Source organism: Electrophorus electricus, chromosome 12, assembly GCF_013358815.1.
Source record: "Electrophorus electricus isolate fEleEle1 chromosome 12, fEleEle1.pri, whole genome shotgun sequence".
In the NCBI taxonomy this organism is placed as follows: domain Eukaryota; kingdom Metazoa; phylum Chordata; class Actinopteri; order Gymnotiformes; family Gymnotidae; genus Electrophorus; species Electrophorus electricus.
This window is the reverse complement of record NC_049546.1, coordinates 1,519,713-1,545,760: the sequence shown is the minus strand read 5'-3', so window position 1 is coordinate 1,545,760 and position 26,048 is coordinate 1,519,713. Positions and strand designations below refer to the sequence as shown.

The 26,048-nt window shown below is 43.2% G+C and overlaps 3 protein-coding genes across 5 annotated transcripts in view; all 3 read left to right on the top strand.

Moving 5' to 3' along the window:
* Positions 1-1,257: 1,257 nt before the first annotated feature.
* On the top strand, positions 1,258-8,626 carry uba2 (ubiquitin-like modifier activating enzyme 2). The gene is made up of 17 exons (XM_027030251.2): positions 1,258-1,505; positions 2,231-2,314; positions 2,407-2,477; positions 2,770-2,834; positions 2,925-3,025; positions 3,563-3,684; positions 4,008-4,075; positions 4,296-4,417; positions 4,802-4,901; positions 5,241-5,392; positions 5,627-5,720; positions 6,192-6,304; positions 6,693-6,848; positions 7,362-7,458; positions 7,716-7,821; positions 7,921-8,060; positions 8,314-8,626. The coding sequence occupies exons 1-17, from the start codon at positions 1,365-1,367 to the stop codon at positions 8,520-8,522; spliced, it is 1,941 nt and encodes a 646-aa protein (XP_026886052.1). The 5' UTR covers positions 1,258-1,364; the 3' UTR covers positions 8,523-8,626.
* Positions 8,627-9,888: 1,262 nt separating this feature from the next.
* Positions 9,889-19,611, top strand: ca5a (carbonic anhydrase Va). Of its 3 annotated transcripts, none has more exons than XM_035532159.1 (7): positions 9,889-10,407; positions 11,877-12,074; positions 12,290-12,408; positions 14,100-14,195; positions 14,494-14,556; positions 15,699-15,857; positions 16,599-16,757. In XM_035532159.1, the coding sequence occupies exons 1-7, from the start codon at positions 10,269-10,271 to the stop codon at positions 16,656-16,658; spliced, it is 834 nt and encodes a 277-aa protein (XP_035388052.1). In that variant the 5' UTR covers positions 9,889-10,268; the 3' UTR covers positions 16,659-16,757. The 3 variants fall into 3 exon arrangements, with proteins under 3 accessions (XP_035388052.1, XP_035388049.1, XP_035388051.1); XM_035532156.1 differs by having other exon boundaries at positions 9,890-10,407; positions 16,595-19,611; XM_035532158.1 differs by lacking the exon at positions 9,889-10,407 and adding an exon at positions 11,506-11,723 and having other exon boundaries at positions 16,595-19,611.
* Positions 19,612-25,561: 5,950 nt separating this feature from the next.
* Positions 25,562-26,048, top strand: part of slc7a5 (solute carrier family 7 member 5) — an 18,748-nt gene continuing 18,261 nt past the window's right edge. Inside the window, exon 1 of the mRNA XM_035532152.1 lies at positions 25,562-26,048. This exon is cut by the window's right edge and continues 251 nt beyond it. Within this exon, the coding sequence (XP_035388045.1) occupies positions 25,732-26,048 (317 nt within the window). The 5' untranslated portion in view covers positions 25,562-25,731.

Below are 26,048 nucleotides of genomic sequence, written 5' to 3'. Positions count from 1 at the left end.
CAAACATGGGAATATTATAAAAAATTATAGAAAAAATCCAATAGGGCTCCCTTAAAGTCATCTCCTCTTTTTCTTTCAAGTCACTGGAAACAAAAAAACATATATATAAGTCCCACAGGATCTTACCATTGTCACCTCTGTGGGTGTATCCCACTTATACCTTGAAACGTCCAGCCCGTACTCAGCACAGATGTTTCTGTACACTATGCCAGACACTTGGTAATGTCATTCCATGTATGCCCTACCTGCTAGCATCTAGCTTTCCGCTGTTATGTGCTGGATTGTCTCAAGGACATCTTTGCACAGACTGCATATGGAGTCCTGCCTGGTGTAGTACATCCCAGCCTGTATTGATCTTGTATTCACAGCTTGTTACTGTGCTGCCATGATTAGTGCCTCAGTGCTGTCTTTCAGTCCAGCTGTTTCCAGCCATTGGTAAGAGTCCTCCATATCAGTCACTTCCACTATCTGTTGGTGGTACATACAGTGCAGGGGTTTATCCTCCCATGATGGTTCCTGTTCCATCCTCCTCAGGTTTCTGTTGTCTGAGTTCTCACTAAGCGCGTCATCATTTGGGGCCATCATCCTTGTGTACTCCTGGATCTTGGTTGCTGCATCCTGGATAGTGGTTCACTAGTCCTCAGCCCCCCTCCTTCCATAGCCAGTATCCATTGAAAGTCTTGGTGATGATCTCACTGAGGGGGTTCAGGCCTATGGAGAACAGCAGTGGGGACAAGGCAACTTCTTGGTAAATCCTGCACTTGATGGTGACTCACGCAATTGGTCTGATGTTGGCCTCTAGGATCATCCACATTTGACCTAGATAAAGTGTTTCTCCTAAGAGATAAGATAATTAAGCCAGTTCTGGTCAAACCCAATTTCTGTCTGTAAAGCATCCTTGAGTTTGATAAAGTTGTTATATAAATGTCACTAATAATAACAACAACAACAACAAGACTTATTATTATTATGATTATGGTGATTAATATTATTATTAAACACATTTAAGAAAAATCGCTATCCATATGATCCTTTAAAAAATATCAGTTATTTCCAGTCAGTTATTTTCACACAATTAATTCTAACAAAACACAAATAGATTGAAAATTGTAGTGAAATACACAAAGTTTCCAAAGAAGATTCCAGGTGGGTAACTAAAGTGATCTATGAAAGTAGAACGGTGATTGACATGACTGTCTTAAATAAAGAAACACTTCATCCAAACCAGCAGGTGGCGATAAGGAGTTGACCTGAACTATTGTGTTGGCGCTGTCTGCTTTTGCGATGTTTCTTGCAGGCATCTGTGTGGATATCTACCGGCCGCGAAATTAAACGTTGTCTGTGTCCAGCCGCCAAATCTAATCATGGTACAGCTAGTGGGACCCTTGCGTAAAGAACTCGCCGACTCGCTTTCGTCCTGTCGGGTGTTAGTTGTCGGAGCAGGGGGCATTGGTTGCGAGCTGCTGAAAAATCTTGTCCTCACCGGCTTCAAAAACATTGAAGTGGTAAGAAGAGGGGCGGTCTGCTACTGGGCTCTTTGTGCTTCTAATGTTGGGGCCTAGATAAGTTCACTCTGCTTAGCTTTAGTAATAATGTGGCTACGGTCTTAGCTGTTCGAGAATTGCGATTCATTAAACCGTGCTGAAGTCGTTATGTCCGTTAATTTAAATGAGGTCGTTTGATGTTGGTAGATCCAACGGTTCTCCTGGTCTCGCGCCACGCTTTGCGTAGAGTAGCAGTAACGTTTTTCGCCAGTTAGCTTTCTAAGCTAACGCTCATACAGTCGTATATCCTAGTATACTCCTTGTCTTTCAGTTGCAAATGTATGGTTGGCGAAATAATGTGGTTCGCTATTTCAGTTTTAAATCATGTCCAGACTAATATCCACGATACATTAGCGTAAAATAGCCAGTTAACTATTTAGCTACTCTAGCTAGCTAAGCATCTACAATTTTCCTAAATGTAAATGGGAACTAAAGTTATAGCGATTTATCTTGCTTAAATGTGTCTTTCTCGCTATTTATTCAAACCATAGGCGATTGTTTATTCACACGTCTTAACTGCGAACCGATCATTTTTGGGAAGGTAAAGCGGCGGATTTGTTGACGTTTTCCACAGATTTGTTGGTTCTTAGCAAGCGCTATCTACGTCTCTGGCTCTACCGGCCTGCACGAAACTTTCCCGTTACTTGCAGATACAAAGTGCACGGTCTTTCTGTTCGCCCATGCAGATTGACCTGGACACGATCGATGTCAGCAATCTGAACAGACAGTTCCTCTTTCAGAAGAACCATGTGGGCAAGTCCAAAGCGCAGGTAACGCTGCAGCTCCTATCGGCTGATCTAGCTAGCTACCTGTCTGAATTATCAACAGCACCAGCTCTTGACGCTTTAAAAATACGTTTCAGGTTGCCAAAGAAAGTGTGCTGCGGTTCTGTCCCTCTGCCAACATAACAGCCTACCATGACAGCGTAATGAAGTGAGTCAACACGATTCCTATCTTCACTGCACCTGTTTGCAGCTTTAGTATTGCCTCCTGAAACATATCGTGATGTTGAGATTGATCACACCGACTGTGTCTGTGGTGACTTTCCCAAGTGTTTTGTTTTTTTTCTCAGAGATACTTAAGTTACTTAATCACTTATGCTCTATTTATTATTATGCTCTATTATTTAGGTAGCAATGTGATTTCTGAGAAATTAACATTACTTACTGTTAGTCTTGTTATGGATATCTTGTGTGATGCATATATTTTTTTCTGTCCCCCATAGCCCAGATTACAATGTGGAATTCTTCAGGAATTTCCAGCTTGTCATGAATGCCCTGGACAACAGAGGTTTGAATCTTTCAGCACCGTAACATGCACAGTGTGTGAGATGACTCCTCGTGTTCACATTAGCTGACAACTCCATGTTTTCCCACCCAGCGGCCCGGAATCACGTGAACAGGATGTGTTTGGCCGCAGACATTCCTCTGATAGAGAGTGGGACAGCGGGCTACCTGGGTCAGGTCACTGTCATCAAGAAGGTAAGGCACAGCTATCAGCTCGTTGGCTTGCCAGAGGAGGACTTGTGTACATTCTGTGCTGTTTGGAGTGTTTAGCAGTATGTTAAAATGATAACCTTGGTTTAACGCCAAGTTATTTTTAGAGGGCATTTTTGAAGCAGTGGTGCCTTTTACACAGCTGGATATAGACATTGTGGTGGTAGGCACGTAACAATACATATTTCATTGAATTGATTGATTGGAGAGCCTTGTGCCTAATGATTCTACAAGGTAGTAATTTAGTTTTTATTCATCTTGGCTTTCTGTCCAAATACACATTTCCCTGGTGCGTGTTTGCCAATAAGGTATAATTCTGCAGTAGTAAAGATAAGTTGCAAGTGGCAATGTAAGGCACATTTGCGTCCACTCTATTTTTGCTTTTTTGACAAATTGTATTAAATCGTGATGCTTCTCTTTCATATTTAACCAAACCGTGACTTTAGTGAAGTGTTACACCCCTATATGTTAGCCATACCAGGTGACCATTAAAACTGTTTAAAGGTATTTGTTAATTTGTAGGGCATGACGGAGTGCTATGAGTGTCAGCCCAAGCCTACTCAGAAGACCTTCCCTGGGTGCACCATCCGCAACACTCCCTCTGAGCCCATCCACTGCATTGTGTGGGCCAAATACCTCTTCAAGTAGGTTTCCAACTCTGTACACAGATGGGCTTTTTTCCTGCAGGACTGTGGTCTGAAGTAGTGTTTTAAGCACAATAAATGTAAAGTTATTCCCCTCCGTAGTGTTTAATGTGTGATTGAGGTGTTCAGTTATTGCCATTTGGTGAGCCTTTAGTGGCATACATAAAATTGTCAAATATATTTCAGCCTCCTAACACTACATATGTAAGACTCCCAGCACTACATTGGCCTAACTCGGTAATGTGATTGAAATTGTAAGCCGCTCTAGATAAGAGTGAAAGCTCTAAATGTCAAATGTAAATGTTGTGGTGATGTTTTATCAGTCAGCTCTTTGGAGAGGAGGATGCGGATCAGGAGGTGTCCCCTGACACAGCCGACCCCGAGGCTGCCTGTGAGTGACCTCTGCTGCAGAAGGCCATGTGGCTAGCTGTTTTGTCACTATTCTCTTCATACCATACCGTTTTAAGACTGTGTGTCTGGTTGGGGAGCGTCCTTTTCAGTTCTCCTTTGGTGATTTTATTGTGTATCTTTGCTTGTGTTGCCCTATACCTCTAGGGCATGTGACCTGACCTGGTTAGAATTGGTTCTTTGTGTGTGTTTGCACGCTTTAGGGAATCCTGAAGAAACTGCAGCACGAGCCTCAGCTTCAGATCAGGATGGTGATATCAAACGCGTTTCCACCAAAGACTGGGCACGTTCCACAGGCTATGACCCCGTCAAACTCTTCAACAAGGTGAAAACCAGTGCACTACACTCAAACCAATATGCCACGCTGAAACTTCTTTCCCAGCCTTGCACACCACCGCTTATTCTCTTCAGTCCAGTTTGCACCATATTCATGTACATTTGGTCATACCTTTGTTTAAATAGTGCTGCGACATGCTACTGTCGATATGTAGAGTCTGTTTGCCATTTTAGCCAAGCAAATGGCACTTGTTGGAATTCTAGGACATAATGGACAATATGGTGCCATTCAGAATTTTTTTTCCCCAAAGGTAGGTAAAATAAAGTTCAGGAAATTTATCGGTGTTTTCTCCAGAACTGAGAGAAATGGCTGTGATTTACCTGTCGGAGTGGTTATGTCACACTTGATTCTTCTTTCTTTGTGACTGTGCAGCTGTTTAAAGATGACATTATGTACCTGCTGACCATGGATAAGCTTTGGAAGAAGAGGAAAGCTCCTGTGCCATTGGACTGGGCCGAGGTCCATCAGCTCGGTGAGGGGTCCTGCCACTATGCTTCTCTGCATGGCTGCTTTAGGAACCCAAACATCAGCGATTTGCTACCCAGGAACCCGTTTCCGATGTGTAAACAGGGGCTATGTTGTCGTTACTGTTACCAGTGTCCCTGTCTTGGTGCTGGTGTATTCTTGCATCCTGCACGTTTTTCCCTGCTCTCAGCACTGGACCTATGGCCCTTGACTGAAAAATTTGCTAGGAGTAGGACTATGATTAAAATATGGGATTTTCAGTTTCATACATCGGTTTGAGTAGTGGGTTTTGTTTTTTTTTTACATTATTTATTTATTTGTGTGTGTGTGTGTGTGTGTGTTTTAGGAAGGTCTCAGGATGACATGTGTGGTGCAGGACTGAAGGACCAGCAAGTGCTCAGTGTGGGGGGATACTCACAGCTGTTCCAGCGCAGTGTGGAGACCCTTCGTGCGCAGCTCAAAGAAAAGGGAGACAGCGCCGAACTTGTCTGGGACAAGGTGGGCATACTTGCTGGGGCTCATGCATGCGTGCTTGCTCGCTTGCATACAGAATCGCACACTCTCACTAAAAGTGTGCTTAGACTCACTGTTGTTGTGTGGGATCTGGCCAGGCAGGGTGTAGCACTGTGATGTATAGTGTGGGAATGTGTGGGTAACAGTTTAAACCAAACAGGAGCTGATTATGAGAACATGGACTACTTCATGTTTTGTTCTGTCTGATGCCCCCCCCAGGACGACCCTCCAGCGATGGACTTTGTGACTGCCGCTGCCAACCTGCGCATGCACATCTTCAGTATGAACATGAAGAGCCGCTTTGATGTCAAATGTGAGCGGCTTCTCTTTGTCTCCTCCCCCAATCCACCCCCACCCCACTGATGGTGAACAATGTTTTCTGCATTAAGCCTACAGTCAAGACTTTGTTTAAAGACAGTGGTGGACATTTGCTATTGAATAATCTCTGCTTTAACATGCACTGTGCAGAAAAATGCTTTGTGGAAATGCATTCCTGAACACTGCTCATGTGAAGTGGGATTATTTCAAACATGTCCTTTATGTTGTAATTGCATTACTGATAGATGCTAAACCAGAAAATTTTAAATTATAAAATTGAGATTGTCCTTGATGTCATTATTGCAAAGTACACTTCAAAAGTAATTTTCTTTTGCAACAAAAGAATTTGCAAAATAATTCTTAAACCATTTACGGATTTTTATAACTGCAACCCCTGAATGTCAAGTCCCTTTACACAGCTTCACTTTGAATTAATCATGTATTTTTAATGTGTGTGTGTGTGTAGCCATGGCAGGAAACATCATCCCTGCGATCGCCACCACTAATGCAGTTATCGCAGGTCTCATTGTCCTGGAGGCTCTGAAGATCCTGAACTCCGACTTCCAGCAATGCCGTACAGTGAGAATAGCAGAACACTTTTACACTTTTCTTGTATGTGTTTGCCATACTCATGCTGTGAGTGTGTGCTTACCATTGATAGCAAAGCCAGAGATAGGGCTTGTCTGGTTTCCACCATCTTGACAGTGATTTTGAGCTTAATCGCTGTTTAAGAGGCCTAATGCCTGTCTTAGAATCAATTCCTTTATACACATTTTCTCCAAGGTTATTTCTACTTTTCCACATGAATTGAGAGCCTTTTCAAAACAAACGTTTAATAGTCTTGTTTGACTTATAATTTCAGAAACAATCTACGATTCTCAGTGTCGTTCATGAGTTGTGTGGTGCCGATCCAGCTTGGCTGCATCGGTGGGACCAAATAAACTTGGTTTTTCTTTGGGTCTCTCAGATCTTCCTGAACAAGCAGCCAAACCCCCGCAAGAAACTACTGGTTCCATGTGCTCTGGACCGGCCCAACCCGAACTGCTATGTGTGCGCCAGCAAACCCGAAGTCACAGTCAAACTCTGTGTGCATAAAACTATCGTCCAGACTCTGCAAGACAAGGTATGGAAGCTGAGACGAGGGGCTCAAATACACCACAGACTTGGCTTGTTTGCTTGTTACTTGGCAGGTTTGGTTTTTTTGTCTGTCTGTTTGGCAAAAAATTATGATCCGTTTTACATTTTGCACTATTCCATGTATTTTATACAGATGTCCGCAGAGTTTTTCATTCCACCCTGGTTATTATACTGTTGATGTGATATTCTTTATGACCGTGTGTGTGTGACACACACAAAGATTTTCAAAATTGTAGTGAAGTGCGCAATGCTTCCAGAGAAATGGGCCATTCGAATAGATGTCTTTCATCAGCTGTACAAGCAGAATGCTTAATAAATTTCAGCAAAGTACATAGAGACAGGTCCTTCAGCACTTGTACAGCTGATGAAGGAGCTCTGTCTGAAATAGTGCGTGTGAGAAAATAAATGTATATAATGAGAGAGAAATGACTCAGATCTAGTTTGATATGAAAAATACTTGTGTTCTACTTTTCCTGACGGCAAGTGTCTGTTTTGTCAGATACTGAAGGAGAAGTTTGGCATGGTGGCGCCAGACGTGCAGATCGAAGACGGCAAAGGGACTATCTTAATCTCCTCAGAGGAAGGAGAAACGGAAGGTGAAACTGCAGTTTGCAAGAAGACCTGTAGGGGTCGTGGTGCTTCATAAAACCAGTTAACAGGAAAGCTGTATGACACTGTTACCCATCCATTAGAGTTTAGGTATGATATTAGCTAATGTGTCTCTTGGCTCCAGTGCTTATATTCTTCTGAAGACATTGATTACCTGCACCCAGTGACTTATTAGGGTTGAAGGTCAAGACCACTATTCTGCACCCTGGTCAGCCATGTTGACTTTGATTCTCTTGTTTTCTAGCAAACAACGGCAAGTTTTTGTCAGACTTTGGGATACGGAATGGTAGCCGTCTTCAAGCTGATGACTTCCTTCAGGATTACACACTTCTGGTCAATGTACTCCACTGGTAGGTGTGTGTGTGTCTGTGTCATGAGTCCTCTATACATGCCCTGACAGATAAGTATTGTATTTGCTGATTTGTCATTTGTGTTTGTGTGCATCTCAGTGAAGAGTTGCCAAGGGATGTAGAGTTTGAGGTAGTGGGTGATGCCCCTGAGAAGGCTCCACCCCCAAGTGTTCCAGAGGAAGAGAAGAGCATCACCAATGGGAACAAAGACTCCGCCCAACCATCTACCTCGACTAAAGGTAATATTAAAACTGCAGCTTTAGCACACATGCAGATTTGATATGGAAATTTGCAATACAGTTCAAGGATTCTAGTTTTAACTTTCTAAGTTTGAAATGAAGCATACATGCCATCAGTAGTGATTAAAATTAAAAATGTTTGAGTAGGATGCTGGAATTTAATTCTAATTAGCTGTGTTAAAGTTCTAATGGAAGTGTTTAGATGTGATGCGTAATGTCATTTTGGTTGAACTGTTCATTTTTGTGCACTCAGCTGAAGCTGAGGATGACGACATCCTCATCGTAGACTCTGATGAAGAACCTTCCTCCAGCACAACGGACGTTTCCATGGAAACTGGCAGCCTAAAGAGGAAGTTGCAGGATGCAGAAACGGGCGAGACGGCGTCCAAGCGCAAACGCCTCGACCAGCAACCAGCTGCTGAGGACGACGACGATGACGACGACATCATCGCTCTAGACTAGCAAGTCCTCTGGACCTCTTTTTTTCCCCCCCAGAGAAACATTTGTTGTATTTTCATACTGTTCCCATTACCAACCATGTGTAAATATATCTGTACAAAAACTGCTGAGAGCTTGATGTCATTCTTCTTTTTTGTTCAGTTCTCAGAGATGCTTTAAAAAAAAAAAGTTTAGAATCAGGATGGCTTTCTTTTGTGATGATGTTTATGGAGGTTGAAAGAATTGTATTTCAGCTCATTTTATTGTCATTGCAATGTTCCATGTATTTATTTTTGTTTTGCTTTGTGGGGGAGTCGGGGGGTGGGGGGGTGGTTGTAAACCTCTATATAATGTGGAATGCAGTCATTTCACAGTAAAAAAAAAACAAAACAAAACAAAAAAACATTCATTTCTCGATTCCATCTGTTCACATTTTTTGTTCTTCAACCTCATGTTGGAAAAAAATAATGGTGTCCTTTATTTTTATTTTTATATATATAAATTATACACTTTACTGGCACTTGTTTATGCCATGTTTTGTCCTCAGGAGAATTCAAAAGTTCCTTTCCTGAATGATATCTGCAGTGTACTGTGTTCTAAATCTTTGATTGCACACACACCTCTAACATCTTATCACTTCTTGATCACACTGCATCAGGTAAGTTGGAGCAGAGAATGTTCTGTTTGTTTCTGTGGCCCTCCAGCATGTGAGAGTGAGAACCCTGTGCTGAAGTATCAGCAACCCTTAAGCTCAGTTTTTACCACAGCGCAGCTGAGGCAGCATTTAGTGTATCTGTACAAATTAATTTCTCCACTGTGACCGAAGATCACCTGTTTGTACTGTATTGTTTGTGTATTGGTGCAGTCACGTCTTTGCTCAGTCTTCAAGACGTGAGATGTCTTATCGCTGAACAAAAACACCCTGTTTTTCTCACCATGAGTCCTAATGTTTACCTTAAGGGGCTCAAAGGTCATAGCAGTCGAGTAATTGACGTCAGAAGGCTTTAGCTATGCGTATGGGCGGTTAATTTTGCCCCACTTAACTATTTTGCACGTACACATCATGATGTAAGATGGTACTATTTTAAAATGAACGTTTGAGGTATTTTAACAGCCTTATGATTTTTTTTATATAGACCGCATGCTGGTGTGTGTCTTTTTTCGGTGTGCAATAATTGTTATTTTACCCTGGTTATTTTATTTTAGTCTAGTTATTTTTGGTCGTGTCTGTTTATTGCGTTATGTTGTTCCAAATTATGTGTAGTTTCTTACTCCACTATAAACCAATGAATAACTAAAATGTAAGCATAACTCCTTAAAGACGCCCCTTAGAGCAGGACGCTGATTGGATTGCGCTTCACAAAATCCCTCCCCGCTACAAAAACCGAACGGACCGTTCCGCGTACTTTTGTTCCATATGCGCGAACGCCTGTGTGTCTGCGGTTGGTGTATAGATTAATGCAGTTGAAGGTTTAAAGCTAACCGTTTGTGACCTGCTTAGTTACAACTAGGACCTCGGGCATCTAATAGGTGATAGAAACGTCTGGAGTTGAGTTTTTATGGGTTGACGCTTTAATCTTGCCCTTTTAACACCCGTCGGCGGCTAGCCTCGCCAAGCTATCTCATAAAACTGGGAGGAACAGGCAGGCAAGGGGGTCAAAGCTGAGGTTTGATGAGACACCTCTTGCGCTCAAAGTTAACAGTCAGTTTAAGTAACGTCGTATATTTTATTCCCTCAAAGACCGTAGACCTACAGTAGAGTTTTGCGCCATGGTGATACTGAGGGCCGTTTTGGCTCCGTTGGGCCGTCAGGTCCACAGACAGCTCGAGCAGGTCCGACGTCAGCGATGGGTACCTGCGCGCGGGTGCAACCTGTCCGCGTGCTCCAGCAGATCCCTCCTGTCGCAAAGTAAGTTGTTATTAGAACAATGTCAGACAAACGTTTTATGACATTGGCTTGTCTAGTTTATATGTTATATCTGGGGTTTATTCTGTTGTAAATCATACTTTTCACACTTTGTTATTAAGGACGTATAACGCTGGGGGTTCACTGTTTTGCTCACTTCCGGATCCATGTTGCTTTCCCCTAGCTAGCACGTGTACATTTGTAAAATTTTTAAAATGATTAAATAAAACTGACTTTCTCAACAAAGAAATGCCTGGGTAGCTATTTGGTTAACTACTCTGTAGCTAGCTGTCTAGCTATGTCTTACATCCACCAGCAGTGTGTAATCTCACGGCCGTATTGCGTAGGACGCTACTGATGAAGTAGCTACTAAAGGATGTTATCTTGGCGATCACTGCATTACCTTTAGCTCTACCTACATTAATCACTGCTTTAGGGCGGACTGCTAGCAGGTAATGCCATGTTTTCCAGGCTCTCCTGTGCTTATATTTTGGAAACATTTCGCGTCTAAGCGCGTGCCTTGCGCGTACCCCTGTCTTGTTTACGCCTGCCACAGAAAGGCCTACATGCAAAGCCACCCTTTGTGTTTATACCCAACGCCTCTTATAAGACCAGGTTAATGCACACTATGGTGAACCAAAGGCCTCTTAAGGGAATGTAAACATTAGGAGAGTAGGAACACACGCGATAGCAAAGTGATGGTGATATTGCGAAATCTACTTAATTCTACTCACGATAGCGCCCTGCGTTACTGGATATAGGATTAGGTGCGGAATGTGCTCAGATAAGACGTCCCCCGGTCCCAGCTGTTTTCCTGCGGTCACTTAAAGTGGATTAGAGGAATAACAGCAAAGCTTTCTTTTGTCCATTCAAATGTATAAGGTTACAATTGAGTAACAACCCCCCCCCCTCCACACACACACACACACACACACATACACATACACATACAGACATACGTGTGTGTGACTTTGTACGTGTCGTATTGCATCACTTAAACCGTACTGTACTCCAAACGGCGCTTTATTGTCTCGAGGGTTTACTGTTGCAAAGAAAATATTCATTATTAACCTCTACGGATCGGTCTCTGCTGGGAAAGAAAGCAGATTGTTTTGCCAGCACATTCCAAAGCATCAGTCTGGGGAAGAGGCATTTCACACATTTTCGATTCATTTACACCAGTATCAAATTTCTAGGAAGTGCGCCGTGATCCTTCTTTTCATTACTCCCTTTGTGTTGGTTTGATTTTCGACGGATCGCACTTTCAGAGTTTTATTGAACTATAATGATGTATAACGAGGCACAATGTGTTGAGAAAAGTAGGTCGATGTTTTTCTGATTTATTTTCCACGCACAAAATGGTTATGTAAAACGTTTGCAGTTTTCCAAACTTCGACATTGGCGCTGGTTCTTTCTTCTGCATGTCGCAATGTTGGCTATCCGCTTATCCCAACTTCGTTTTGTCGCTTCAGTGCACCCTATGTGGCAGGAGCCCCTGGCGGTCCCGGGGGGAGACCGTCAATCGCCGATTGACATCGCGGTGCCCAAGAGTGTGTTTGACCCGCAACTCAAGCCGCTCGTAACGCGATACGACCCCAGGACATGTCAGCAGATATGGAACAACGGGTACTCTTTCCTGGTGGAATATGATGATACCACAGACAAATCAAGTAAGAGTGCTTATCTTGGTCAAATAGCGATTTAACCTGCAGTCAGGCATTAGTAAATGCTTTTAAGCTCGGCTGTGGGTCTTGTTAAAACACAAAGCCTTTACTATATTTTCTCTAGTTTACCTTGGAGCACCTTATTCTGAGATTTTGAAACTGGTTTCAAAACCTCAATCTGTTGAGATAAATATGGAGCCCTGACTTTGTCTCTGTGTCAGCGCTGTATGGCGGTCCGCTGGAAGATCAGTTCCGACTGTGTCAGTTCCATTTCCATTGGGGTGAGAATAATGGCTGGGGATCTGAACACACAGTGGACCGTCTCCTCTACTCTGCTGAGGTGAGTGTGTGTGCGTCTGTGCGTGTGAGGGAGAGAGAAATTAAGTTTCAGAAGAAAAATATCCTGACCACAAAAAAGTGGGTCAACAGTAATATTGACTAATTTTAAGTTACTCATTTCTTTATTATTTATTTGCTTGGCTACCTTCTTAAAAGATTAAGTTTTCAAGATTAAGAAAAGTTCATTTTAAAGGTTCCTTTTGAAAGTAAAAGGAAAAAAACATTGGTTACTCAGGGTAAGGTCAGCATTACCCGTATAATTGGGCTTGCTTATATGTTTACAGTTGCATATAGTTACGTATGTAAAAAACGTTACGTCTTCGTTGGGACTTTTATAATCGCCACAGTAATAGGAAGCAAAGGTCACTACTCAGGCAGGAGGTCCAATATGGGCAACTCCCTCACAGAGCAACAGGGTCAAATGGAAAAGAAAACAGACTACAAGGTAAAAGGAAAACAGGATGAAATACCTGCTGGAATGACAACACACAAACAGTAGTAGGTAGGATGTGGAGTAGAAGTAATGGCATGACAGTAGTAGTAGTAGCAGCTACTTCTGTCATTATGCTGGGTTCAGGTAACTTGAGCCCATTTCTGTTGTGGCTTGCTTGTTACAAAATGTCGGTCAGATTCACCAAGTGCACCCTGTTTTGAAGTTAGTTATTAACTAATTACTACATTAGTTAATATTAGAACAGTTGTATATTAGTGCTAATGACTATTAGTTAATATTTTACTAGTCAGTAGTATTAATTTTATATTAACTGATATAAACTAATGCTAATATTAGTGTAATATTGATACTTTTTACTGCTTTTTGCAGTCCTAATGGCTAATAGCCCAGTGGTGTAGCAGCACTGTACACACAAATGTTTGAATAACCAGGTTGTGAAGCACAGTGAGCAGCTGGAATTTTACATTTACGGCATTTATCTGACGCTTTTATCCAAAATGACTTACAATTATGACAGAGTACAACTTGGGCAATTGAGGGTTAAGGGTCTTGCTCAGGGGCCCAACAGTGGCAACTTGGCAGTGGTGGGGCTTGAACCAGCAACCTTCTGATTACAAGTGAAGTACTTTAACCATCAAGCTACCACTGACCTTTTTGGAAAGATCTACCTCACAGGTACATGGACTGGACTGCTGGAACGAGCACACACACACACACACACACACTGCGGCTGAGAGGAACTGTGGCTGGCTGAGCTCTTTTGTTTACAGATGAGACTGTCACTGAACACTGCATGCAGGCACTTTAGAGCATGCCAGCTGAGGGGTTGAGGATGCCCAGTTTTCAGTGCTGTGGCGCAGCTGTTCCTTTGTGTTGCCTTGTCTTGATTAGCTTACACCTTTTGAACATGCCTTCAGTATTTAGTTTAGTTTTTCAGTTTGCTCACAGTCTTGGGTTTAGTGTTTTCAGTATGCTCAGTCTTCTCTCTGGTTGAACAGGGTGTGGACAGGGTCAACTTGGGGGCATTGTATTATACTGATATTGACAATGACAGTGATATCTAAAAAATCACATTGATATCTTAACAATACATGTACAACAATATCAGAAATAATCCATTGCCAGTAACAAAGGCGAATATTTGAAAGGTGTGTGTGTGTGTGTGTGTGTGTGTGTGTGTGTGTGTGTGTGTGTGTGTTTGGTTAACCCAACTTGCCCCCCCTTGTGTCAACCTGCAGCTCCATCTGGTCCACTGGAACTCTGATAAGTACACCCTGTTTGAGGAGGCAGTAATGGAGAACAATGGCCTGGCTGTTATTGCAGTGTTTCTGAAGGTACCGCACCTACATTTAAAGGGCCTGTTGGCAACATTTCTCTATTTTATACTCCTGTGTTAGCACTTCCACACCCCACTGGCCCATTCAACATTACTATTTACACACGCGCACACACACACACACACACACACACACACACACACACACACACACACACACACACACACACATATATAGACATATATGTCATCATTATCTGTTTCATGTTGTCATGCTCAATAATGACCATATTCGGTCATATAAATCATATGTCTTTGGTGTATATGAGCTGAAGATGGATTGTGTGCCTCGTCAGGTTGGGAAGAGACATGAGGGCCTGCAGAAGTTGGTGGATGCGTTACCTGCCGTCAGGCACAAGGTAGGGATCTCTTGTCCTACATCTGCTGTGTCCACGCTGGACAGAAGCTCAGGCTCACTCAGCGCTCCAACTACCTGTGCTGTACTGACAGCTGAACTGAATGAAGAGAGAGCATGTGGTGACTGTAGAATGAGGCAACAGCAAGCCAAGCAGAACAGCCATGCTGGGGTATATTAGACACAGAGAGAAGTCCAGCAGAACAGCCATGCTGGGGTATATTAGACACAGAGAGAAGTCCAGCAGAACAGCCATGCTGGGGTATATTAGACACAGAGAGAAGTCCAGCAGGACAGCCATGCTGGGGTATATTAGACACAGAGAGAAGTCCAGCAGGACAGCCATGCTGGGGTATATTAGACACAGAGAGAAGTCCAGCAGAACAGCCATGCTGGGATATAATGGACACAGAGAGAAGTCCAGCAGGACAGCCATGCTGGGGTATAATGGACACAGAGAGAAGTCCAGCAGGACAGCCATGCTGGGGTATAATGGACACAGAGAGAAGTCCAGCAGGACAGCCATGCTGGGGTATAATGGACACAGAGAGAAGTCCAGCAGGACAGCCATGCTGGGGTATAATGGACACAGAGAGAAGTCCAGCAGGACAGCCATGCTGGGGTATAATGGACACAGAGAGAAGTCCAGCAGGACAGCCATGCTGGGGTATAATGGACACAGAGAGAAGTCCAGCAGGACAGCCATGCTGGGGTATAATGGACACAGAGAGAAGTCCAGCAGGACAGCCATGCTGGGGTATAATGGACACAGAGAGAAGTCCAGCAGGACAGCCATGCTGGGGTATAATGGACACAGAGAGAAGTCCAGCAGGACAGCCATGCTGGGGTATAATGGACACAGAGAGAAGTCCAGCAGGACAGCCATGCTGGGGTATAATGGACACAGAGAGAAGTCCAGCAGGACAGCCATGCTGGGGTATATTAGACACAGAGAGAAGCGACTTGTCTGACTTAACAGGATACCACTTCCAGGCTACTGCTTCTTCTATCTGTCCATCTATCTATCTCTCCCTTCATCTCACTCTTGATGTCATGCACTCTCTCACCCTCTCACTCATTATGGCCAGTTATTTATGCACTTACACTCTCTCTCTCTCACTGCCCCCCCCCCCCCCCTGCTTTCAGGACAGTGTGGTGGAGTTCACCAAGTTCGACCCAGCCTGCCTCCTGCCTGAGAACATGGACGACTACTGGACATACTCAGGCTCTCTGACCACGCCCCCTCTGACCGAGGCCGTCACGTGGATCATCATGAAGCAGCCGATTGAAGTCAGCCATGATCAGGTAAGACCAGACGGGTGTGTGTGTGTGAGAGAGAAAACGAGAACATTTCTCCCAAGCACACAGTGAACATCCAAGTGTGCATAGCATTCTAAAGTCCAATAAATTACCAGTTTATTTCACCACAATTTCTCTCCTAATGTAAAATGGAAGGTTTTCATTTTGGATAAAGCTTACATAAACATTAATTACATAAACTTACATTTATTAGCGGGATACTCAAAGGTAGTCAGTTCTAAATCATTTTACAGGAAAGTTCGTGCAATTTGCCTCTGTTCATAGAGCTATATTTGGGTAGTTTTATCTTCATCCTGACGGAAAACATCATAAGATAGCATTCCTGTAAACGAGTCTTAACCTAGTGCTGAAAATTCATAATTACTTGCTAGAGTTTGTCCCCTGGTCATGGAGCAAACAGCCATGAAGACTGGAGAACAGGAAAAGCCAGACAGAGCTTCGGACTTCCTGTCCTGCAGCCGCAAACATCAAAACATGACCCGACTCAAAAAACAGGAGAGCCCTCTGGCAGAACGCCCACACTGGGGTTGAAAATGAGGGGCTCCAGTTTCATTCCATTTATTGTCTAGTTACTGGGTGTAAAATTACTCGGTTGCCGTGTCATTACTTGACTGGGATTACACGCTGCTGATGTCATTTGTTTGTTACTCTAGGCTCGAAACATACTTTCTAAAGTTCTCTCTCTCTCTCTCTCTCTCTCTCTCTCTCTCTCTGTCTCTCAGCTAGCAGTATTCCGGAGTTTGTTGTTCACCTCAGCTGAAGAGGATGTCCAGAAGAGTATGGTGAACAACTTTCGGGTGCAGCAGCCACTGAGGGGCCGCACAGTCCGCTCATCTTTTTCGCCCTTCCTTCAGGGCACCCCATCGGGCGAGGGCCCCCATGCTGCCCAGTGACCCGACCCGACACACTTTCTCCACCTGGTCTTTAGACACCCGTTACCTTTGGAAATAGTGCTTACATCTTCCTGGTCTTGAACAGGCTTATCACAGGCCTGGCAGAACGGACCTACTGTACAGGATAGGTTTGGATTAAACGGAGAATCACAGTAAAGTTTAGTTATGATGAGGACGTAGTCGTACCGTACGCTGTGTGCCACTTCATATTGGTCCCTGTGGTTTCTACTCAAACGGTTCTTAAGTTACATTTAAGACCTGCACATATGATGGCCTTCTTTTTGAAGGGTCGTTAAGGATATGTCAGGTTTTGTTTAGGAATCCACAAGGCATGTGCGTTACAGTAGTTAGTAGATGTGGACATATGGCTCCCTCTTGTGGTCAAAGCGGAAATGCGCCGAGTCATGTCTTCATATAACATGGCAATTTAGTGTTTACATTCACTGAGAATTCACTTTAACCGTCAGACTGCTTTTAATTAGTTACTTTAGTAGTTATGTGTATTTAATCTTTTTGACCAATCAGTATGTTTAGTAAAGATATATGTTTGTAAGCAGATAAATTATCAGTAGTTTTAATAGAGACTACAAATGAAGGAAGCTGACAAACCTAAACACTAGATGCAAAATAATAATAATAATAATAGTAATAATAATAATTTGGGGTGAAAAACTTGTTCTTTTTAGTTTTTTTTCTTCTCTTTTTAGCATTAGTATATCTCAGATTACGTATATTTGTGCTAAATGTTGGTTTTCAAGCAAAATGAGAAACTTGGCGACATAGTCAAGTCAGCTAAAGTATGACCGCAAGACATCTGCAAGAACCAGTCTCAATCCAGTGTTTCCCGATTAGAAGTAGACTTTAACATGCAAAGTTACATAAAAAAACCTGTTTAACAACATTCCGAGAAAGACCTGATCTCCTCATTAATGTTCAGTATTTGGTCTACTTTCGTCTTGTACTGTATCGTGTATAAACTGATTTTGATGATGGACTATATCAGTACCCTTAAGGACACATGATTAACGCTTGGGCTTGCTGTGAGAAGCTCATGGCCTTCAGACAGGGCTAGTACACACACGCAGTTACTGACTGGTTAGGGCTGGCCCGTGCCCTGCGGTACACTGCACTCTGAGAACTACCAAGGTGCCTTAGGCGTGGGACTCTCTCCTGTTGACTCTCAGTAAATGCTTTTGTCTATTCATTCTTATCCGTTCCGTTCTTATTCGACAATAAAGTTGTTCGAGTATTTGTAATCTCGACGATGGCGCATTTTAGGAAGCATTTTACAAAGGATCAGTACACGACTCAAGTTCACCACTAGAGGGTGTTAGAGGCCCAAGAGAGACGCTGGGGTGAACAAGACTACAGTGGGTCCTCAGCAGAGAGAGATATAGCCAATATCAAAAGCAGATTACTGTTGAGATTTGTTGCTGCTGTTTTTAGAAACTGCCATGTTGGTGTATGTGCATGTGAGAGAGAATCAAAGGAACTACCAAGGAAGTGTGAGAATTGTGGGAAATGCGGTGTATTGTGAGGAAAGCAACTAGGGTTGTTTGCGCTACCACAAATGTGTTTCAGATGAAAATTGGGGATGTGAAGTAGGTGTGTATTAGGGCTCTTCCTAGTAGGGGCCAGGGTCTGGAACAAAGAATCTCTCTCTGACTAAAAACACAGATCTCCTGTCAGTTTCTGTGACCAGGAGTGTCACAGCCAGGGCAGAATCCCTGCTCCTAGACCAGTTCTCCTTCTCTGAGTCGTCATTGTGAAGTCCAAGACGCTGTCTTTTCAGAAGTGCTGTGACAGCACACTGTGCCTCTTTGTGGCTGCTTGAACAGAATGCGAGTACAAACGTCGCCCCTTGCGCTGGCCCCCAGCGTGAAAGGGCCACCTGGTTCTGTCCCCACCAGAGCCACCCCTCACATTAAACGACGCTAACCAGACCCGAAAACCGGATTCACTCTCCAAACACAGGGTGCCGTCTGAGCGAGGGACCCTGTCTGTACCACTGCCCAAGGGACTGGCTGCTGCCTCCAATCAGAAGAGGGGAAGATCGCCCAGCGCCCCCGGGTGGTGTTCTTTAAAGCTGAGATCTTAACGGACTCCTTTTGTTGGCGTGGTGTGTCTGTTTCATGGATGTGTGATGGACTGAGCAGATAGTTCCTCTCTAGCGTATTTTGCTTGTATGAGGTTTTGCTGTTTGAACTGTTTGGTGTATTTTTTTCTGTTTTTTGTTATTATTGTTTATTTTACCATGAATGTTAATGATGCCTTGTATTCTTCCTAATATTTTCTCTATTTCCATAAGTCATTCTCACATGAAAAACACTCAAACCTATCCCAGTACCACATTTTCAAAAATGTAGCATAATTACCCACAACCCTTTATGTTTGACTCGTGATTCTGTTATTTGAGGTGAAGTGTGTAATGAATAACTAGTTTAATTAACACAGTGAAGGTGAATTCAAATGTTGCTCATTTTTCCTGTGTACCATCTGCTGTCTTGTTCCCTGTGGTTCTGACTTGGGCAAGAGGGCAGATCCCGACTTTTCCTTAGAGTTCCAGAGGGTTCCGATGATTGCCAGAGGCCTGTTCCCAGCATGCTCTGTTGTAGCAGGTGCCGGTTCATGCCGGTTCAAACTGGTTCAGCTGCAGTGGACATTTCCCATGCAGCCTTTGATGGCTGAGTCTCAGGAGAGAGCCCCTCGTAACCCATCTGAGGACACGTACAAAAACACCCCCATCCACGTTACATCTGTTCATTCGTACAGGCCGCAACATTTGTGTAGTGACCTTTCCTTCATGTAAAGGGTGAAATTAAATAAATATAAACATCCGTAGCCGAGTTTCGATGTCCTTTGTCTCTATTGTCAGAGAGCACGAGACAACAGGCTTGAAGGTGAGATTTTTTCATAAATGTTTGTGTAAAGAACTCCAGGTCAGAGAGGGGGAGAAGGGTGTGGTCAGGAATAGCACGCAGAGCTCTGTTCATTTTTACCCCCTAAAATAAATAATAAAGGCAAAAACTTAACTCTTCTCGATCTGCTTGTGAGTAGATGATGATGTAACCATGCTGTGTGTGGGCTCAATCTCCCATCCTCCCTGGAGCACACTGAAGGGAACATAGGCTTCCTTCAAACCTTCAAGGAGACACGGGTGCACTTGATTTGAATCACCTGCTGCTTCACCTGGGCTCTGCGACCTACACACCAGGTTCAGCCATGCCCCTACTGGCAGTTTATTTTACTGAACAAATTCACAACTGTGGATCAACTGTTTAAACTCAAAAGGATGAACTAAACTGTCATGTAACTAAGGTTTATCCTGATCTAATAGTTTGCAATTAAATAAAATTACTATTTAAACAAATACATATTAAAAGTTGCTTGTTGCGTTACAGAAAATGATGAATACAGTTTATTGCTTTAAACCAGTAAAGATTTTGTCATAACTGTTGTACACTTTTGTCATAACAGTTATAAATGGGATTTTATTTTACTATTGTTCATAAGATGAATATGGGCTGCAGAAACTATTCTCTGTTTTAATCCAAGTTTAGCAAAAAGGGGTCTTGTAGTTATTCCCATCACATCTGTTTTCCATAAAGTTCTTGCTGAAGTTTAGATACAAATTTGCGCAGTTTGTGTTTATCCCAGAATTATGCTAAAATAGCCAGACACAATGGTCAGTTTCTAGGGAACCGGTGTATTGGAGGGGCTCTGGGCCTGTATATGAGAGACTTACACAACAAATCTGGTGGTTCATTGTTCTTCCACAGCAGAGCAATGAAAGGGATCCTAAAATGGCTCAGTAGCAGAACAGGCGTGGGCGACCCTGAGGGGGTGAGCAGGCGTGTGTGGGGTTTAGGGGTGTGGGGCCATGGAGTTTTGTCTCAACCTGGTTCAAAAACATTCAGTTGCATGTTTGTTGTTTCTGCCTTAGGTTTTTTTTTTAATGGAATGAAATGGAGGGAATTTTTTTGTTGTTGTCCAGAGCAGCGGTTTCCCATCATTGTAAGAGTTTGGGAACTTGTTCTTTGAACCCACAGAAAAAGCAAACTAAAAACTTTGGAAAAAAAAACAACAATGAAACTTGAACATCTAGGCAGCAGGTAAATATCACTTTCTGTCACATAACCAGCCTGGATCTAAATTTTCACCTTGCCTAAATATAGAATCTGATTTTTATTTTTTATATTTTGACACATTTCTGTGTTTGTAGCACAAATTGGATGCTAGGTCACACACATGCAATCAGGTTTAAAAAATAGACATGAAAAATTAGCACTGGATTTGAGTACATCGGTCAGCACACTGCTAGATCTCTACAGGTGCTGGAGGACTGTGCAGTTAAGGACTGTCTTAAAGGGATGAGGACTGACTTACAGGGACAAGGTCTGTCTTAAAAGGATGATGGTTCTCTTAAAGGGACACAGTCTTAAAGGGACGGGGACTGTCTTAAAGGAATGAGGACTGACTTACAGGGATCTGTAAGGTCTGTATTAAAGGGACACACTTTGGTCTCCAGTGATCCTCATTGGCTTCACTTGTTGTATGTTTGCAGGTCATCTCTCTGAACATCAGACTCCCTCAAACAAGCCCAGATCGCATGCATGAAGGTACCTAATCTCAGATTCCTCTCCATTTTTTTTCTCTTTTTTTAGTTATTTTTAAAATAAAAAGAAAAGCCACTTCCTCTATAAACAGGATCCAGAGCCTTCATGCAGGAGCTCTTCCTCTGCTTGTTCAGCCACAGTGGAGCGTCTTTGATTTCTTATTGCCTCAATGCCTGCTCTTTGGCCGAGACTGGCTGGCAGTTGGAGCTGTGACAGAAAGAGCATGTGTAACATGACTGGAGAAAAGAGTGTGTGTGAGATGACTGAAGAAAAGAGTGTGTGTGAGATGACTGGAAAAAAGAGTGTGTGTGAGATGACTGGAGAAAAGAGTGTGTGTGAGATGACTGGAGAAAAGAGTGTGTGTGAGATGACTGAAGAAAAGAGTGTGTGTGAGATGACTGGAGAAAAGAGTGTGTGTGAGATGACTGGAGAAAAGAGTGTGTGTGAGATGACTGGAAAAAAGAGTGTGTGTGAGATGACTGGAGAAAAGAGTGTGTGTGAGATGACTGGAAAATATTATATCAGTGATATTATATCACCTGAATCCAAACTCTTACACATTCATGTGTACAAAAACACACATTGGTTCCTATTTATATTTTAGCAGTAATATAATAAATGTGGCCTTGTAACTGTCCTCTAACAGGAGTGAGAGTGCTGTGTCCTCTAACAGGAGTGAGAGTGATGTGTCCCCTAACAGGAGTGAGAGTTCTGTGTCCTCTAACAGGAGTGAGAGAGTGCTATGTCCTCTAACAGGAGTGAGAGTTCTGTGTCCTCTAACAGGAGTGAGAATGTTTTGTGTCCTCTAACAGGAGTGAGAGAGTGCTGTGTCCCCTAACAGGAGTGAGAGAGTTCAGTGTCCCCTAACAGGAGTGAGAGAGTTCTGTGTCCTCTAACAGGAGTGAGAATGTTCTGTGTCCTCTAACAGGAGTGAGAGAGTTCTGTGTCCTCTAACAGGAGTGAGAATGTTCTGTGTCCTCTAGTAGAAGTGAGAGAGTTCTGTGTCCCCTACCAGGAGTGAGATTTCTGTGTCCCCTCATAGAAGTGAGAGAGTTCTGTGTCCTCTAACAGGAGTGAGAATGTTCTGTGTCCCCTAGTAGAAGTGAGAGAGTTCTGTGTCCTCTAACAGGAGTGAGAATGTTCTGTGTCCCCTAGTAGAAGTGAGAGAGTTCTGTGTCCTCTAACAGGAGTGAGAATGTTCTGTGTCCTCTCCAGGTACGTTTCTTTTTTCAGACACACTAGCCGGGTCTCACCTGGTCAGCCCTCGTCTGCAGGGGGAAGTCCAGTGCACAGCGTCCAAACTTAAAACCTGATCAGACATGACTTTTGGAAATAGTAAAACTGAAAATTACAGAATGGAAACTGATGAGTATAAACCTGATATGTTTTATACATACAAAAGAACAAAAAGGTCAGGTGGCCCTTCAATAGCTTTAGCGCCCCCCCCCCCCCCAAAAAAAAAAAACAACAGCAACAACAAAAACACACACACGAGCAGAAACTATTCCCCCGTGAGTGGTTCCTGGAAAACAAAGTCTTGCTGTGCTAGTATCATCCACAACAGGGGAACCAGCCTTGTTTTCTTTAATTTGCAACTAATGTCTTTCAGACCTTGGGGTTTAGTCAAACATGGCATCCCTGGTCCCCTTACCTCAAAACAGGAAATGAGGGCAAAGGGATTTTTTCTTTATTTTCTAATGTTCCAGACATTATAAAAGCAAAGTTATGGGGACCAGATGACGCAGGACACATGGAAGTCTGTGAGGTGCAAGTATTGGGAACATCAGTGCCAAACCATAATGAATCCAAAATTAATACAAAAATGTAGGTACCAACTTCAGGGTAACAGGGTACAAAACATATATGCATATGTGTGTATTAATGTTATTTATAACAGTAAACATATATGCATGTGTGTAATAATGCTACTTATAACATGAAACATATACACATGTGTATTAATGCTATTTATAACAATAAACATATATGAATGTGTGTATTAATGATATTTCTAACATTAAACATATATGCATGAGTATGTATTGATGGCATTAATGAACATTTTAAACTTTTTAACCTGTACATGCAGAGTATGTTACCTGTGAAGGTTGAAGTATGATGAGTGTGCAAGACAAACTGAAAATAAAGAAAATACATTTACATTTACATTTATGGCATTTAGCAGACGCTCTTATCCAGAGCAACTTACAAAAGTGCTTTGTCATTTACTCATAGAGTACATCCTAGCCAGTAGAGTAGGTTAGAGTCCAAGATACCAATAAACTAGACTACTGTTGAAATACAGGGATGAATGCTGATGCCTAAAAGTACAAAATACATAAGGTCTATCTTAAATAATATTAAGTGTAATAAACAATAAGTGCTAGAGTTTGTTAAACAACATCAGTGTAATAAACAATACCCTACAATAAGTAGGAGCAGGGTCAGTGGTAATTTAAGTATTCCATGAATAGATGTGTCTTCAGTCTGCGTTTGAAGACTGCAAGGGACTCTGCTATCCAGACAGTAAGTGGGAGTTGATTCCACCATCTTGGAGCCAGGACAGAGAATAGTCTCGATGCTTGTCGTCCATGAGACATGAAACATGATGTTTCAAGCTGAGCCGTACTTGAGGTTCGAAGTACTCGAGGTACTTATCGGGCTTTGACCATTGACGTCGTATGAAGGGGCTGGTTAATTTTTGGCTTTGTAGGCAAGCATCAAGATTTTAAATCAGATGCATGCAGCTACTGGAAGCCAATGAAGGGAGCGCAGGAGTGGAGTAACGTGTCAACTTCTGAAGATTGAAGACCAGTCATGCTGCTGCATTCTGGACAAGTTGTAGAGGTCTGATGGCTCTTAGAGGAATACAAGCAAGAGCAAGTTGCAGTAGTCTAGCTTTCAGATCACAAGAGACTGCACAAGCACCTGGCTAGCTTCCTGTGAGAGAAAGGGCCGAATCCTTCGTATGTTACAAAGGAGAAATGTGCAAGACTGGGTTAGATTAGAAACATGAGTTGAGAATGACAACTGGTTGTCCAAAGTTCTGGCCAGGCTACGGGCAGGTTCAGATGCTGATACCAGGGAGTTCTTAAAGGAAACTGTGAGGTCATGGTAAGGGCTGGGAGGACCTGGGATGAACAAAAGCTTGGTTTTACTGGGGTTGAGCTTCAAGTAGTGGGCTGTCGGAGGGTGGAAAATAAATAAATAATTTTATTGAAATAATGTAATCAGCATAGCAGTAGTAGGAGAAACTATGAGAAGATATTACATCACCAAGGGAACAAGTATACAAAGAGAAGAGAAGGGGGCCCAATACTGAGCCCTGTGGAACACCAGTGGAGAGTCACACGGTTTGGATGTGGATCCTCTCCATGTCACCTGATAGGACCGTCCCTCCAGATAGGACTGAAACCATCTCCAAGCAGAGCCAGTCACACCAAGCCTGGAGAGAACAGAGAGAAGAGTGTTGTGGTTCACTGTGTCAAAGGCTGCTGAAAGGTCTAGAAGAATCAAAACAGATGACAGTTTGGCAGCTTTAGCAGCATGAAGCCTCCCCATCACTGCTACGAGGGCCATCTCTGTAGAATGTGCCAGATGTGGCCAGACTGACTGGGATCATGCAGACCGTTCTGGGTGAAGAAAGGAAGCAAAATAAATGGTAATAAAATATTTTGGTTATTTTTGTATGTTATAGTTATTGTTAATGTATAAACATGTATATAATTTTTATATAATTGATTTGACTGTTTATGAGGGAACCTAGTCATTGAAAAGTATGATTTTGAATAAGATAGATAGATATAGAAACATAGATTAGAGCTATGGTCTATGTTTCTATGTCTATCTATCTACACACACACACACACACACACACACACACACACACACACACAGACACACACACACAAAGGTTCAGATTCCAGATATACAAGATATCGAATATTCCATGAGTAACTTAAATGCGCTGTAGTAAGCGCTGTAGAGATATTCAACATTGTAGCAATGTGCACAGAGTTTACAGAGATACTGTGACGAGATATGTTAAACTCGTCGGACGGGATGTCGGCGGGCCTTGCTGTTGCAAAAGCCAACGCTAGAGGGAGACAAACCCGAGTCGGCATGTGCGCGGATAATGTGGATGTGACGCAAGGCGAAGAAAGATGCTTTTTAGGCATTTGTACACGCACTCCCTCACCCACACGCCAGATCACGCTCCCAGTTCACACAGGGGACCCCCGCGGCTGTACGGCGACAACAGAGCGGCTGCAGGACTCGCTGTGAGCAGAACTGTGGGACCATTCCATAGTCCAGCACAATAAACCACTTTTGTCTTAGAAAGAGGAAACGATGTCAGGCGCGAAGAAGAGAAATTCTGGAAATCGGGACGAGGAGGACACGGAGGTGACCAAGAAGATGCTGTCCAGCGGCGGTGAAAACGGCAGCGCGTCTCGAGCTGATGACAGCGCACCGGGTAGCCCGAGCGCCGGCGCGGACGGAGGGGATACGGTGGTCCTCCAGAGAACAATCACTCTCGTGAACGGCGTGGCCATCATCGTGGGCACCATCATCGGCTCCGGCATCTTCGTCACGCCGACCGGAGTGGTGAAGGAGGCCGGCTCGGTGGGTCTGTCCCTGGTCGTCTGGACGGTGTGCGGCGTATTCTC